Source organism: Arvicola amphibius, chromosome 3 (assembly GCF_903992535.2).
Source record: "Arvicola amphibius chromosome 3, mArvAmp1.2, whole genome shotgun sequence".
In the NCBI taxonomy this organism is placed as follows: domain Eukaryota; kingdom Metazoa; phylum Chordata; class Mammalia; order Rodentia; family Cricetidae; genus Arvicola; species Arvicola amphibius.
In genome coordinates, this window is record NC_052049.1 from 131748720 (window position 1) to 131766152 (window position 17433).

A 17433-nucleotide genomic window follows, 5' to 3' on the forward strand; every position below is an offset into this window, starting at 1 on the left:
TCCTTCCACAGATGTTCCCACCATGAGGAGAGTGGTTGACAAGGAACTCTCATCACAGCCTGCCAGGCAAGCTGGATTTACAGCCTCCAAAACGGTAAGCCAGAGTCAAATCAGAAACCCACAGCCAAAGCTCAAGACTCTGGGTAAGTGAGGACAGAAAGGAGTGAAGGGAAAGCAGAAGCCCAAACCACACCTTAGCCCATAAAAGGCTGTGCACACACTGACTGAAGCCCAGAGGCCAGGAACTCCAGTGCAGAATGGAAGAAGGGTCCTTCGCTTCTGCCAGCTTTTCAGTCGCCACTGTGACTCTGCCATCCCGAGCAACCACCTTCCAGCATCACCCCCAGTGAGGAATCTGAGGTTACTAGTAGACTAACTGGCCACATGGACAAAATGTCCCAAGTCACCCCTCTGACCTGAGTACCGCCACAGTATGGCAGTTCAGTTCAGGTACAGAAGAAAACGTTGAAAGGCTTAAGATCTGTCCCAGGGTGGGGGTGATGCTACCATGAGTTAACAATAATCTTCCTATTACAGTAGCTTTAATCTCCTGGACAACCAAAGACGCCATTAATGAGCGGCATTGCCGGTCACGTTAAATGTCACCATTTGACTCTTCCCTGACTCTGTCTGGTGAAGATGCCAGCAGATAATAACACTGTCAAAAGGTGGACAGGCAAGAAAGACTTGGTAAGTATCACACAGCTTGTGACTGTACCAAGACTTGACACAGGCATAGAACAGTCTATACAATTTGGAGACTCGGGGAAAATTACTCTAGAACAAGGTTAACGGTGTAACATGTCGATTCCACCTTTTGTATATTCATTCATTCATTCATTCATTCATTCATTTACTGTGCATGGGGCTGTGTGGTAAAGGTGTGTGTTTGCGTGGGTGCGCGGAAGCCAGAGGTTCATATAAGATACCATCCTCAATGGCTCACAATCTTGTGTCTTGTGATAGGGTCTCTTATTGAACCCGAAGCTCAGGGACTCAGCTAGGGTGGCTGGCCAGTGAGCTCCCGCGAGCTGCCTGCCTCCACCTCCCAGAACTGGAGTCACAGATGTGTGCTGCCACATCTGGATTTTACACGGGGGCTGGGGATCAGGCCCTCACGCCTCCCTGGCAGGATCTTCCACTGGCCATCCCCCTGCCTCTATCTCAGCTTTCTATGTTAAGTCTTTTTCCTCCTCAGCCAGTATGCAGCAAGGGCTATCTGGCTAGTTCACTTTTCTCTATAGCCACCTACACCTTTTACCTTACAGAACAGCCATGTGGATGACCAAGCCCTTCCCGCCCCCACCTGGAGAGGGGAGTGCAGCAGGGCACACTTTCCTTGTTTGTCCTCACCTATTGCTTGGAAGGGAATCTGAGACCACAGGGCTGGCATGTTGAGATGGTCCAGCCCGCGTATTCACCTATAAGTAAAGAGAGAAGTTTGATCAGCCTTGTGTTCTGAGGACACAGTTCTAATTAACCTATAATTCACCACACAATGCCTCATCTCACTATGAAGGTTAATTAGCTTGTTGCTAGACAGACCCACGGTTGGAGTGTATTCAGTATATAGGTTACAGAACTGTACAATCCATATATTACATAATCCCTACCCCTGGCATTATTCAAATACTTAAATAGTGCTGAAAGAAAGAGAAACCGAGGGGTGAAAACCTCAGCTTGCTATTTAGAACAATAGAAAAGCGGGATGCCCACGAAGGCACGTTAAGCTTGTGTCTGGGGGTTAGTAGGAAACCTCAGGATGCCACCCCCTTCCAGCTCTACAACTGCTTCTCATTCACTAGAAAAATGAGGTTCGAGTAATTAATTATAAAACACTTGAGCCTAATAAAATAGCCAGCTTTTCTTTCAGACGTGAAGCCTTGAGCAGAAATCCAGAATTTAAAACACGCAGAACAATGAAAAGACATTAACTAGATATGTGTTTCAGACATAAATATGTCGAGAGAAGAGGGAAGGCACCCTGTGTGCAATATGCTATGTGCTTAATTAATCACCAAAATGAAGTCCATGTTCTCACTCACATGAATCTTTGTAGAGAACAGACCCCAGGATCTCCTGGAGAAACTGACCAGCAAAACGATTCCAAAAATTGAAAAATACAGCACCAAAGGCCCAGGATTCAAGTACATACACAGTGTAAGCAAATACAATGTTGCCTTCCACCCACACCACTCAAAAAAAAAAAAGAGAGAGAGAGAAAAAAAGATTGCTTGTCAGAGCTTGAGAAAGTGCAGTTTTATTTGACATTTCAATAAGTGGAACACAGCATTACAAATCCATCTAACTTTACTGAAACAATTATTGAAATTCGTACCTTCAGGCCATGTATGTTCCGTTCCCCAGGAGGCTTGCAGGCTGAAACAGTAATTGACTAAATTGTAGAACACATCAGGGCCATTTACAAATTTGCTCAAAATGAATCGTTTAAAAAGAAATGAGGGTGACACCAAAATTAGCAGAGAGAAATGATTGAAAAGTGGCCCCCAAGACCCAAGGTGGGAATTATGAACCGGGTTCTTAACTTGCAGGCGTGAGCGTTTATAAATGCAGAGCTTTCTGACTCCACTTCATATGAATTCCAATTTCTGCTTAAAACATAGCAAAGCCATGCTAGCCGAGCTAAAATGATGAGACTCCTCCCGTGGCTCGGGTTTCTGCAGTCTTCCCTCACTCTACCGAACTGCATGAGGCAGTCAAAGGCTGTGCAAAACAGCAGGTCTCTGCTTCTGTTGCTTTGAAGGCATGGAGGGGTAGGGAAAGGGTCCTTGAATCCAAAAAGATTGCCATGGACTCCAAGATGGAACATGCCAGTCTGAGGGTATTCAAATTCTGTGTAGCCACAAGCAGTCAGATTTAAACACAGATAGACGATTTAATGAGGTTTCTTGATATCTGCTCCTATTTAGCTCTGAAGATAACGTGGGGCCAGGAAAACCAACAGCGCTTTCCCAGCACCACCCTGGGCTCCAAGTGAGACATTTCTAATGCCCGCGGATCGTTCTTCATCCCATTAAAACACAGGGCTTTCTAGCCATGTTTATAGACTGATTCTATTCAAACACCACAGGGTGGGGAGGGCTGTCGGCTCTGACTGATTTTTTAGGGAAGAGTGAACATGAATTTTTTTTCTTTCTCTGTTTCTGACAACAGAAATTGAGCTGCTTAAAAAGATGCACATGATAGTTACAAGGTGTGGGTGAGTTTCACTTGAGGACCTCAAGTAAATTTGAATTTATTGTGTTATTAGGGCTGGAGAGATGGTTCAATAGTTAAGTGCACGGACTGCTCTTCCAGAGGACCTAGGTTCAATTCCCAGCACCCACATGGTCACTCACAACCATTTTTAACCCCAGAGTTTCCAAGGTGTCCAACGCCTCTCTGACCTTCTCCAGTTCCCAAACACTCATGGGCAGGCACACGCTCAGGTACACAAAGACACACAAAATGAAGTATATAAATATAGTTCTAAAAGTGAATTTATTAGGTTATACAAAAATATTATTCCAAAAATATATCTCAACATGAATGAATGTTTTTATTTTTTCTCTAAGTGCATAAGATACTTAATACATTAAGACTCCAAATCTCTCTCTAATATGCAAAATAACTCTTTGAACAAAATAACAGCTGCATACATCTGGTTCCCAGCCCTTGAAGGACCCTCAGTACTCCCTCAAACCTTTGTCATTAGAAATCTAAACAGCCATGGTGCATTCAAAACCCCAGCAACCTCATACATCCTGAAGTTAAAAAGGCAGTTACTATGACGCTTGCCAATTTTCATACTTATTAATATTTAACACAGCTCTGAGCCACAGGGAAGACTTGGCCATGAACTAGGAGTGGAACACTATTCAAGAAAACAGTGATGCTTGGAATGAGGAGACTGTGACTAGAGTAGAATCACTGTCTCCTGTCCCGCCAACTTGCTCGGTCTAAAAATTCTTTTTAACATGGGGCCTGGCCACAGACCCTACCAGGCTTGAGGCCCTCTGACCAGCCAGGAAGACCCAGGGAGCCTCCTGCCACGCCCACGTTCTAACTGTACATTGTCTTAGGATGCACCCCTGTGTTGCTATGATAAACACCATGGCCAAAAGCTACCTGGGGAGGAAAGAGTGTATTTTAGCTTACAGGTTACAGTCCATCATCAAAAGAAGCCAAGGCAGAGACCTGGAGGCACTAACGCAGAAGTCGTGAAGAGCTGTTAACTAACTTGTTTCTAGACTCACACACAGATACCTTTCTTATACAACCCAGGAGAGTTTACCAAGGGCTGGCATTGCAGACAGGGGTCTAAGTCCTCCTTCATCGATTAGAAATCAGGAAAATGCCCACAGACATGCCAGTCTAATGAAGATATTTCTTCCGCTGAGGTTCCCTCTTCCCGGGAATATCTTAGCTTGTGCCACGTTGAGGAGATGTAACCAGAGAAAATACACATTTCATCACCCCATCATCTGCATCCACACTGAGGGAGTCAATAGCAAAAAAACAAGACAACAAAAGAGCCCGAAAGACCCAAATCACAGCACAGAGAAGAACCACAGAAAGGGGGAAGAAGTCACATTTTGGAATCCTCAGCATGCCTTGGTGAGACTACATTTAACGTGCATTAAGCCTCAAAGGTGTTGTGCGGGGGCTGCAGTGATACCAGCAGCTCCTAGCTTTGTCTTTGCAGCATCCTCTTCCTCCCACTCTTACACGACACCCTCCAAAGCCCCTCACACACCTCACTGGTACCTGAAGTTAGATGCCTTTCCCCAGAAACACACTGTAATCTAAACCAAATTCTCACTCAGAATACACTGAACACTTAGGAGCTGTGGACTCTCTGGTCACTTCACCCCTCTGAGCCTCAACAGTCCACACAATGGAAGCAGTAAACCCTAACTGTAAACCTGTTGGGAGAGCAGAGGTCTCAGAATGGCCGCCACCAAGGGGGCTCTGCGTAGGAACAGTAACATCCACAAGGTTGCCCATACAGTAGAAGGGAACTAAACTAAAAAGATTCCCCATGGAGAGAAGAAAACAGTTAACTGAGGAGAAAAGCCCTTGGCATGATGACTAGGTTCTTGGGGATCTATACCCGGCTTTGCCATAATAGAGCTCAGAAGCAACTCATAGAGATTTTCAACCTATAACACACTATTCCTTTTGGAGGAAACAATTTCTAAATTTGCCCTAATTCTGCAGCCACTGAGAACACCAGGAAATAATCTGAGTCATCATCAGGGGCCATCTACAAAGAAACAGCGGTCTCCCTCTGCCTGTTCAGCAAGCAGCACAGACCCGATGAATCAGTTTCCTTCTGATGACCAATGAGCTTGAGAAGCACAGTTTATCCCCTCACTTAGCCCTTCATTAAGTTCTTACTAATAGTGAAATAAGCCCCCTGGTTCCACTGCCCACACACACACCCAAAGAGGAATATTGTGCTTGAACCTGCATCTCTTCCCTGGCTGGTCAAGCCAGCAGCCTTTGGAGACCATCTCTGCAAATAGAGCCCACTGGTTAATTGAGCCATTCAAACTTCTGAGTTACAGGTAATGAAAGTCTAGAATGTTTAATTGGAAAACTCATACCATGATTATCTGTACAGTTAAAGAAGGTGAGCTTAACTTTTAATTATTTCAATTAAGCTATTTCTAGAAGACTTACTTAGACGGTTTCCTGATCTGTTCTATTAGTTAGAAAACATGGATTTCAAGTGGGACAAAAATAATGGCTAAAAATGTACTGGTTTATATAATAACTAAGTCGCTCTTTTCACCATTATTTAAATTTTGAGGGAGATGTTTGCACAAATGAGCCATTGTAGCTGATACAGGCTGGTGCTACCCAATCTAAAAGAGGAATTTCCACTGAGACTCACCCTCATCCACTCATGCCATTGAAGAAGATGTCCCTCCCCTACCCCAAGACAAATCCCAAGTTCTGCCCAGGGCTCTGTCCTAGAGCCCCCAGACTTCATAGCTTCCACATTGTCTCAACGGCAGCGTGCACCAACATCACGAGCTACAATATATACATCCAGAATTCAAGCCATCCATTTGCCTTGGTTTAGAATCATGGGGACTCCCAAAGAGTTCTTTAAGCGAATGTAAGTATGTACTTCAAAAACAAAAAAACAATCTAGTTAGTTTAATTTACTCCAGCAGATTAGATATTTTATCTGCTATAGCTATAATATAGCTCGCAATCCCCCATGATAATGAATACTTCTTTTGTTTTTTTCAAACTAAGAGCGAAACATCATGTTGTGTGCATTTAAACCTCTGGAAAACATAACTGTTGATGAAACAGTTTGCTGAAATAATCATTGTTGATTAGGATTTGTTCAACGTTACCTCTTGGAAATATCTGCAGCGGCTCTATTAGCTGGCCATTTACTTGCTGTTCCATTACTGTGGAATAATACTGCAAAGAGATAATAGAAAGGAATTACTCAGTAATGTACGGACACTGGGATAGACACTGTTTAATTCATTGTACTTTTGTAAATGGTTGGTATGCACATATTGGTCTTGAGAACACATACCCTATATCTGCACACCAAAATCACTACAGTGATGATATTCAGGATTTGGAAGCCCAGCATGGGGTTACCATCCATACCACCATTTATCTTTAAGACTAACAGTATTAACTAAGACCCCATGTTAGTATTTATCATATTCTAAAATGATATCTATTTTAAATGACACAAAAAGCATTTTGATAGAAATTACTCAAAATTTCTCTTGTCTTTTTCTTCTGAATTTTATAAAACAAAATGAATAGGCTCAATATTTGGCTTGAATCCACATGTCAGATAATGAAACATGTACAATTGTGTATAAAAACACACAGATAATGAAGATCAAAATTGTAAAGACTGTGGGACCAGTGAACAACACATTATCCAACCAAAGACAACAGAATCCCCACATAAAAAGATAGTTCCCTTCTAGAAAATCGACTTCAGATGCGTAATTTAGCCTCAGGCATAGTTTAAGATGGATCAAAATTTACTGTAAAACTCTAGGCACACAAAACATAAGGTCCTGAGTAAAATATAGCTCCCTGCCCTTCATAAAGCGTTTCCAAAACAGCATGAGGACTGGACTGAGGTCCCATCCCTTTTCCTTGAAGTACTGCCTGGACCCCCATCCACCTACTCCCGGAGATGACTTCTGTTCCTTCTTATTTATATTCCTTTTAAGCTGAACAAACAAGAAAATGATGCTCATGAAGAAAAATTCCTACAATGAAAAGCACTGACTGGGCCCAAAATAGTCTTTAAAATTTTTTATGTGTCCAAGAGTTTTGCCAACGTATATGTCTGTGTACTACTACCATGTCAGGTGTCTGCAGAGTCCAGAAAAAGGCCTGGAACTATAGACGGCTGTGAGTCACCGTGTGGTGTCGGGGAATCAAACTGCAGTTCCCTGGAAGAGCAGCCAGTGCTCTTAACCTCTGGGCCCTCTCTCTCTCTCTCTCTCTCTGTCTCTCTCTCTGTCTCTCTCTCTCTCTCTCTGTCTCTCTCTCTCTCTTTCTCTCTCTCTCATCTTTGCTGTTTTTTATATTTAAACATTCATATCTCTTAACTAACATATTTTCAGGAAATTCCTGAAAATTGATTATCATGTTCACTAACATGCTAACAAAACAAAACAAAACAAAACAAACAAAAAAACACCAAACTTGTATCTTGGAGCTGAAGAAATGGCTTTGTGGTTAAGAGCACTAGCTGCTCTTCCAGAAGACTAGGGTTCAGGTCCCAGCATCCACACGGTAACTCACAACTGTCTCCACTTCCAGGAGACCTGACAAAACAACAATGCATATAAAACAAAAATAAATAATTTTTTTAAAAAAATGTGTCTTTCTATTGGTTTTATATAGATTAAAGTTATTTAGAATTAATCTTTTTCATAGAAATATGCAGAGGCCTCAAAATTCTACATCACTGTGAGGGTCAGAAGCCGAGAAATCCAAGGCTTCCTGTCCTGCAAACAAGGAAGGTGAAGGAGGGGAGGGCCCAGGAGGGACTTTTTTGCTAATGACTGAGATGAGTGTGGCCTCCCCTGCAGTGGCTTTCAAACTGTAAAGGAAGGCAATTCTTTCTATGGATCTAAAAACTTAAACACGCACAGCGTAAATATGTGCAAATCACTCTGGAATATATGGAGGCAACACGAGACTGTTCCTGAAAAGCCCAGAAATATAGCGCGCACACCATTACTCACGCAGTGACGACAGGTAAATGAAATATCAATCATGTCGGCTGTCAACCTTTTGGGACAGCAATAACTGTTAACAAGTAGTCTGGAAAAATTGTCCGAAAATGACTTGTCCTTGGCACACAAGTATTTGAGGTTTCCGTGGAAAATTAAGATGCCAGTGGCTATTTGGAACATTGCTCAGGTATTCTTTTTAATGGGAAATTTGCCGGTTATTGATCCACAGCATGTACCCGTGCTTCTGGAAGGCTGCAAGCAACTTTCCAATCAGTGGCTGTCAAAAAAATTCCTGCCTTTTTATACTGATACAAGACAGGGCCATGGTGGTGACTATAGTTAATGCTTTCCTTTAATTAACTGCTATGCACAGTAGGTTTCTACTTTGCCATGGTCCTAGAAATCAGGAAAAAAAATCCTTATGCTTTATCTAACAAACTAATTATAGAATTGTCTGAAACCAGTGCTTGGGGTCAAGTTTGAAAACAAATAACCTCAAGTGTGAAGGGTCAGAACAGGTGCAATGCCTTTTTCCTACTATAAAACCTTGCATGCATGAAATTGACCTGTTTTCCAGCTTTATTTATTTACCTCACACAATAAATTTAAAAAAAGGCTTCTCTTTCATCTTAGCACTGTGCCAGATCAACTGGAAAACTATATATATGTTTGTAACCATTGTGAAAAATCTAGGCAATCTATACCCAGCTCTCTGTATCATGATTAACGGAGTCCCACTGCAATGATACACGCTGTGCTGATTAAGACTTTTCTCAAACAACTAGTTAGGCTTTACTTCTACTTTTCTACAGTTCTCCAGAATCCAAGTGTCTTTTCTCCCGCTGACACACCAGGATAGAGTTGAACACACACAGGGATGGGTAGTAACCCCAAACGATGGTGTGAGCACACTTGGCACAAGTGACTTCCAAGCAGCAGGGCTGCCGAGAGGTCACAAGGCCCCAGCCTGAGTTCTAGCTACCTCTTAGGCAAGGATAAAACCTGGGGCGTGTATAGTAAACTGGCACAGAGCACTCCCATCAGGCCACTGGGCTACCAGGCTGCTAGTGCTGCTGTAGCCCAAGTAAGTGAGCAAGGCACTCAAGAGTTGGAGGGCTCATTCCTGGGAGCCTCACCATTGGCCGTCTCCTGACACATGGCACCAGTGAGGCAATGCTGCCATGCCCTGCTGTGTCTCACTCCGCTGGGTTGTAAGATGGGGTCCCGCCAGAGGAGTGCTGTAAGCCTTACAGAAGAAAGGGGCAAAGACCACGATGAAACCACTGCACAGCAAGCTGGAATTGGGTCTGATCCTCTGCATCTCTGCAGTGCCGTCTTCCTTTGTTCTCTCCCATTGGGTTCTACCCAATTATAAAACCATCCATGACAGCAAAGACAAGAGACTGCCTTGACCAAAGAAAAAGAGAAAACAAGCAGTAACAGTGAAGGCCTATACCTCAGTCACCAAGAGAGCTTACATGAGTTGAGCACAATGTGGCCATCTACCATGTCTTGGCTTTTATCACTTCAACATACGCTCTATGTGTAGTAGGTGTCGACTGAAATGGGCCCGGTCCCTGATTCTGCTACTGTGAACAGCCTTCAGGAAGTCACCTAACCCTCCCAGCATCATGACTTCCAAAGCAGTGGAGATGTTCACCTCATCACCCAGGGTGACTATGGACTCTCAAATTAAACTGCAGCAATAGCACTAGCGAAGGGACTTCGTAAGCTCAAACCCGGAAAGCCCATCTCCCAACACTGAAGTAACACTAAGCCTGATGCTCTCTACCTTCAAAGCATTCCAGCATTCAAAACACAAAGATTATGTATGCAAAGTACAGGATAGGTGCCAAACCAACCCCAGCAGCGGCAATTATAAGGTGTGTTTGCTTCAGCTGTCCTTCGCGTAAGCCATTACAGGCAGTAATTGCAGCAATAATCAATATACTAACGAGTTAAAGATTAATCAGTTTTACGATAGCTAATGGAATCTCCAGTACCGGGCTCGGATTGGTTTCAGTCTGCCTGAGATGTTCTCTAAAACCCTTAAACAGTTTTAACGAGGATGTGGCAGAGTTTAGTGTAGCTATCCTGTAATAAAATTCATCTCCAACAAGAGGTTACAAGTACAATCTTGGACTTTGTTTGTTTGCAAGTTTATCAAGTAGTGTTCCTGTTTGTTATGAACCCAATTCTAACTAGAACAGCAAGATGCAATCAATAATTAATTTTTTTCATGGAAATATACCATATTTTAAAAACCCTGAGTTCAAAACAACACAGTTTAATATTACAAGGCTTTCTTAGGAGGGGACAAGCCTCACTCCCCCGAGACGCCTGCACGTGTTAGACTCAGCACTGCACATCCCTCTACTCTATTCATCTCTGTTTAATGGATGAGACAAATGACTTGCCGATGAACACAGGTTATGTGTGAACAAAGAAAAATGTTTATTCTAGCACATGAGCTCAAAACACGGAACTCACACTTACAACTCTAGGAATTAAAAAGGACTGGGTCTCATTCCTCCTCTAACTAAACACAGAGTTACTGTACTGATTGTACTGTAAATTGCCGAGCTAGTATAGAGCTCCGGCTTCTTCACTCACTGCTCCCATGATGTGTGAGTTTAGCCATGCTCCCTGGCAGAGGAAGCAGCACAAAGCCTTCTGCAATGACTGTCCTCGGGGACTCTGCTCTCACATACCTAGCACCCCCGGGTACCCCCATTCTAGTTCCTGGTAGTGTCCCCCTTGAAGTGGGTGAGTCCCTGCGGCTCTTGAGCAATCCTCCCTTCTCTCTGTGCATTCTCCTTCTACCACTTCGCAGGTTTCCATAACCCGAGGAGTCATGGAGACTAATTAGGACCTACCGAATCACAAATCTTTATTTCCAGCCTGTCTCTCAAAGGATTTGGAGCACATCTAGTTGTCTGACTAGAGCCTCCTCCAAGGCTACAGTCCAATCTGAATTCCCTGCCTCTTTACCTCCCTCAGACCCCAGACTGGTTTTCTGCCACCTGGGTTTACCAAGCCATTAAGTACAGGTACCCAAACAGATGTCTTGAATTGATCCTGGCCACCTCTCTTCCCATACTGGCCACACGGATTTGTTCACCTGACCTCTTCATCTCACAGATCTGCATCCTCTACTACATTTGACCTGAAATAGCCCAAGCTGCTTCACTTCTGTGTTTTAGAACTCTTGTCCTGCAAGCCACACTCCAGAGAAATAAACTGTGACCACATCCCTCCCCTCGACACCAAGCAGAGTCCTGCCATGTTCCAGCCCTTCATTCTCCACAGCCCATCACACACACCCTCCTTCTGCTGAATCCCAGGCAGCTTCTCCTTAATTCCCCAGGCAGTTTCTGCCTCCAAACCTTTAAATACACTGTTCCTCTGCACAGAACACCCTTCCCAGTCCCTTGGGCCCCGTCTACTCCACCAGGACGCCACCTTCCTCAGGAAGCCTCCTCAAAGATGGATTAGGCTCTCTTCTGTGCCACAGGCGGTTATGTTTCAACACTTCTCGTCCTGCCTGCTGGGGCAGCTTATTGTCCTGACCTGGGTTTTCTCTCTGCTGTGTCTGTCGGGAGGAACAGAAGGCTCGGGTTGCAAACTCTCTGGGCCCACCTCTAGCATGATGCTTGGCCAGAACTGTATCACCCAGCACACCCAGGCTCTTGGAAACTAGCTGTGTAGGTGAGTGAGTGAATCAGAGAAAAAGTGAGGTTTGGCCACAGCAATGTTTGGGTTGTGACCTAAAGAAAGGTCCCATATCCTATTGTAAAAATTACCTGCCTTACTCACTTTAAAGTCATTAGAAAGATCAAAACTAAACAAGGTGGTACATGGGAAACCGTCTATAAAGTACTTTTTAAAAGTCACGGGACTATGGCTCTCTTACCATTAAGCAACTGACACAGAAAAACAATGTTCCTAATGACAGGCGACACAGGAAGCTCTAAACAAGCTTGCTGATATGCTCCACCCACTAAAGGCGGGGTTCATAAATTGAGTCAGCATTTCCCTCCCTTGTCCTCAATCACTACAGTGTTATCAGTAATACTCAAAGTGAGAGGTGCTCGGAGAAGTGTCAGGTTTCTTTCAGAAACTCATCAAGGGCAGGGGCCATGCTTCAACTATTCTGTTCTCTTGGCAGATGTAATCACTTGGGATCTTCGTGAGCTTTAGGGAATCCTTGGAGCTCCTGAAATGATGTGTGTTATGTTGTCTGACGTGAACCTTCTGGTAAAAGAATAAGAACCTCAGATCTCTCTACCCTTCAGGAGCCACCGCTGGATGATGCCTACACACACCTGCTGCAGATGTTTCCAGATGGAAGTGGGGAGCCATCAGCCTTGGCAAGTGCTCTCCCTGACCCTTGTCCCTAACTTCCTCACGTATGCGCCCTCTTCAGTCTATATGCACAATTATCACGGGGCAACTTCCTAAATCTCCTCTTCACAGGCCTTCAACACACGAGACTTGTTGGCTACAGCATCTCACCTATAAAGAATCATATTGGTTGTTCTAATAACCAAATCTTCAAACTCCTGTTTGATCAATGCACAAGCATTTCCTATTATAAGTAGCTCTGTCAGTAACTACAGCAATGATTCACAAGCTTCCAGCAACCCACAGTTATCCATTAGCTCTCCCAGTGAAGCACCCAGCAATCTTAGCTTTGGATACCAGTCCCGTCACCTCACTGAGATGACCCGCCAATTGCACTTTCCTTCAACTATTCCCCGTACTGCCCACTAAGAGACTTCTTTATCATAGCAGCTTCCTACAAACTACCTAACTGTTCCAGTCTTCAAACTTTGCACATGATGTCAATCTATTTTGCATACCAGCTAGTAGCTACATTTACTACATAGCTCCCTAACAACTCATAGACACCTTTCCTCAAGGAGATCCTTCTTTAACTGACTCCATGCCAAGGGCCCACATGTGGTCATGGGCTGAGAAGATAAGGAAAAAGGAAACCACAATGGACTCAGTCTTCCAGAGGAAAAAGTCAAGAGACCAACTCTGGGCTCTGCTTCCAGGCTGCTGCTACTACACACATGTATCTATCAATGATCTGCAAATGAAAATGACAGCAAGTTGACCATATTTAGTAATAATACCATTTGTTTTGTCTAGCAAAATTATAAAGGACTTTAGGGAGCTCCAGATGGGGTGTCAATGGCAGGCGAGATTCAACTTAGCTAATGTGTCCTGGTAGTAGAATTTTAAATTGGCACAGCATTGGGTCCAACACATTTATTTAGGTGTTCTCAGCTGAAGCTTTGAATCTCATGGTGATTAGTTTGGGGCAGTGGCCGCACTAACTTTTTACTTGATATCTAGGAATTCTACTGTCCTCTCTGAAGACGTTTAAGGCCTACTTAAGCTATCCACTTATATAATAAATGGATATAATAACACTATCAGGCCATGGAGACAGCAGACCAAACAGAACACTCTTATAAAGATTCTACTTGCATCCGTCACAGAGCTGGAGTTCGAGTAGAAGGAAGTTATATCAATATCAAAATCCTGGTGGCTCGAAGCTGTGGGGTTCCATTTCCTGGTGCTGCAGAGCCTGAGTCTACCTATGCTTCTCCTTTGCTTCCATAGTTGCACAGCAAATCCCTATTTGATGCCAGGCATGCCCTGAGCTATTTCAAAAGGTGGGCAAACATAAGAGGCTGCAACATTTTCATCTCGATTTCAAGAGACTCCAAATGGCCTCAATAACACAGAAAGGGAAAGTAAAATGATCTGGCTCTAAAAACAAGTTTTGTTCCTCTTCCTCTCTCACTATTTCTCCACCATGCTTGAGAGGTATCGTGTGTGTGTGTGTGTGTGTGTGTGTGTGTGTGTGTGTGTGTGTGAGAGAGAGAGGGGGGGGGAGGATCACTGAATAAGATGAGAAAATGAAAACTACTTTTGGTTTTACTGGTGGCTTGTGGCTATTATTTGAGTAAATAGTATAATATCTAAAACAAGTTCTTTCATTCCTGTCTTAAACACTGTTCTGTTGCTGTCAGGAGACACCATGACCAAAGCAATTCTTACAAAAGAAAGCACTGGGGACTGGCTTACAGTGTCAGAGGTTTAGTCCATCATCACGATGGTGGGAGCGTGGGGGCAGGCATGGCACTGGAACAGTAGCTGAGAGCTACATCCTGAGCTGCAGTGAAAGGGAGAGGCAGAAGAGGAAAAGGGAGACTGGGCCTAGCATGGCCATTAGAAACCTCAAAGCCCACCCAAGTGCCACACTTCCTCCAAAAGGGCCACACCTCCTACTCCTATCAAAGAGTTCTACTCCCTGGTGACTAAACATTCAAATATAAGCCTATTAGGGGCATTCTTTCCTTTTTTTTTTTTTTAAGAGAAAGACAGGGTTTCTCTATGTAACAGTCTTGGGTCTTTGTAGACCAGGCTGCTGGCCTTGAACTCACAGAGATCTGCCCACCTCTGCCTCCAGAGCACCAGGATTAAATGTGTGTGGCACCACTGCCCAGATAAAGGCCTTATTTTTCAATTCAAATTACCTTTATTTAGTGTAACAAATGAACTGATTTACACAAATAGAAAAATGTTTTAAAGAAAAAAACACAAGAATTTAGTTTCCTAGCAAAGAGCTGTGGCTGCAGATCCTATTCTGTTCTTTTAAAGATTTATTTATTTATTATGTATATAATGTTCTGTCTGTGTGTATGCCTGCAGGCCAGAGGAGGGCGCCAGATCTCATTATAGATGGTTGTAAGCCACCATGCGGTTGCTGGGAATTGAACTCAGGACCTCTGGAAGAGCAGTCAGTGCTCTCAACCTCTGAGCCATCTCTCCAGCCCTCCTATTCTGTTCTTTACGTTGTTTGAACATTTTCTTTTTTTCATTGTCTAAGACAGGGGTTGTTTTGTTTTGTTTTGTTTTGTTTTTCCTGTGTAGTCCTGGCTGTCCTGGAATTCACTCTGTAGACCAGGCAGGCCTTGGAAATCACAGAGATCCACCTGCCTCTGCCTCCTGAGTGCTGAGATAAAAGGCTTGCACTACCACTGTCTGGCCTGAATATATTTCCTTTAATAATGTCAAAAATGCTTATTACATATGTATCTTCTCTTCTCTGGCTCTCGGCCCATTAAGTGGGAGTCCTCTGAGAACAACTTTACAAGGCAAGACCCCACACCGTGACAAAGCTCAAACTGCCTTTAATAATCACTCCAATTGCCTTTGCATCTGGACAGGAATATTTTTACTACTTATTTGCTACGAGACATACTGGAAACAAACTCCTGTGGGAGTTCCACTTAAGGGTGCCACAGTGTAACGGTACTGGCTCCTGGTACTAAACTTTACTGGGTGAGGCAGACACTGTCATGTCTAGAGCAGACAGGACATTATGTGTACAACAGCAGCACACATTTTCCCCATCTTCATAAAATCTGTGCCCTGTAGCGTCATCGGTTTTATTTTCCAAGTTAGATTTTAACTTTGAATACTTAACGCTGTTGTTGACACGCATTTCACTTTATTCATGTTTACTAGGAATATGGGACAAATGCTGCCAATCTCTGCACCCGTTCTCATTTCTCCTTGTTTTTGCCTCCCCAAAGAGTCTGCAATACAGGCAGAACACTGCGTCTTGGGAGGCTGAAAAGAGCAGTCAGGACCCGGAGGCCTTCTCACCGCTAGGAAGGATCCGTGCGTAGTAGGCTTCGGGAACCTTCCTCCCCCACCACAGGTCCAGTTTCCCTTCTCTTCATCATCTCTCCAGCCTGTCTCAAGAGTGTTCTGCATGACCGACTGTACATGTTAATGGCATGGAGCTGGAAACTAACTACTTATTGAAGGCTGAGCTGACTTTGTCCCCTGCAAAGTAAAATCCTGTTCAATAAAGAGTAGACTTAAGACACACGTGGACATTCCTCTCTAAAGACAACTCCCTGCCAGCAGAGGCCCTGGGCTTCTTAAACATTCTACTCCCAAACGGGCAGTATACTTGTGGTAAAAATATATTTTGGCCAAAATATATATATTTTAAACTTCAGAAGCCTTAGAATTTTTTCATTCTTGCTTGAATTCTTGTTTGAACTCAGATGCACAGTCACTGTAGTAAAAAGCGTTATTTTCAATAATCAAGAAAAAATATAGTACGTACAAAACTCTCTCCATAAAACTTACTAGTCACCAGAACAAAAACCATAATTGAAACAAGTGAGTGTCCAATGCAGTCTCTGTCCAGGCCTCCTTGGTCCAGACCCATAACTCCAACACATTTCTGAAGCTGATGTCTAGGGCTCCGGTGCTCACCTGCGAAGCGGAGGCACTCACAAGACCTCTGAGGTGCCCTCCGGCTCTTCTCAACTTAACCACGGTTTTAGAGGCAATCTCCACATTATGCAGACCAGGGTAAAGATAATTACAGCCCAATTTACAGGGTGCTCCAGAGGTCAAAGAGTGCTTCTCCCTGACGTTAGCCACTGTCTAACAAGGTACACGATGGTCAAGTATACCAAAGGGAATACTTACACTCCACGGAAACACAAGGTCTCTGCTATAATGAGAGGCATTACGGTAAAACTCATCCTGTACTCTTCTGGAAATGAGGGGGGAGCAAATGAAGATAATTATTCTTGTTAATACTCTGCTCCACTCACAAAAGCCTAGGAGGAACAAGAGACTCTAGCATGAAAAACATCCTTTGCTAGACACAGGACCCAGCAGAAACCAATATGAATCCACTCACAGACACCACACCATGCTGCTGTGTTCCACAGCGAAAGGCCATCCCAAAGAAGAGGTTAGCATTACAATAAGCCCTTCAACAAATGGGCTCCACAGCACTGCAGCACAGCAATACCAAAGGGGAACAGCAGCCTCCTGTTTCTAATCTTTCTCAAAAGAAATGAGAGGGGAAAATAAGAACAACAACAAAATTTAAACTACATTAAGGGAATATTTAACAGGGTCCTTTAAATAATTCGCAATGATCAGGTATTTAGTTTTCAGAATATGTAGGTTGTATGTTTTTCTAATAAAGCATTTCAAATTCTAATTAAAAAAATACTTTATGGAGGAATTAAAAAGATACAATAGTGTCAGAGGAGAAGCCATGATCCCAGAAGTGGAATATTCTAGCAGTATAACTTACAAGAAACTACGCTATAAAAACAGATTGTTGATT

General features: G+C 43.5%; 1 protein-coding gene across 7 annotated transcripts in view; it reads right to left on the minus strand.

Annotated features, from left to right (window-relative positions):
- Positions 1-17433, minus strand: part of Map2k5 (mitogen-activated protein kinase kinase 5) — a 229043-nt gene that overhangs the window by 186704 nt on the left and 24906 nt on the right. For all 7 annotated transcript variants that reach the window (XM_038321200.1, XM_038321199.1, XM_038321198.1 and 4 more), the window contains exons 4-6: positions 6375-6444; positions 2339-2379; positions 1354-1421 (exon numbers count right to left, since the gene is read on the minus strand). In XM_038321200.1, the coding sequence (XP_038177128.1) occupies positions 1354-1421; positions 2339-2379; positions 6375-6444 (179 nt within the window). The remainder of the gene's footprint in view (positions 1-1353; positions 1422-2338; positions 2380-6374; positions 6445-17433) is intronic.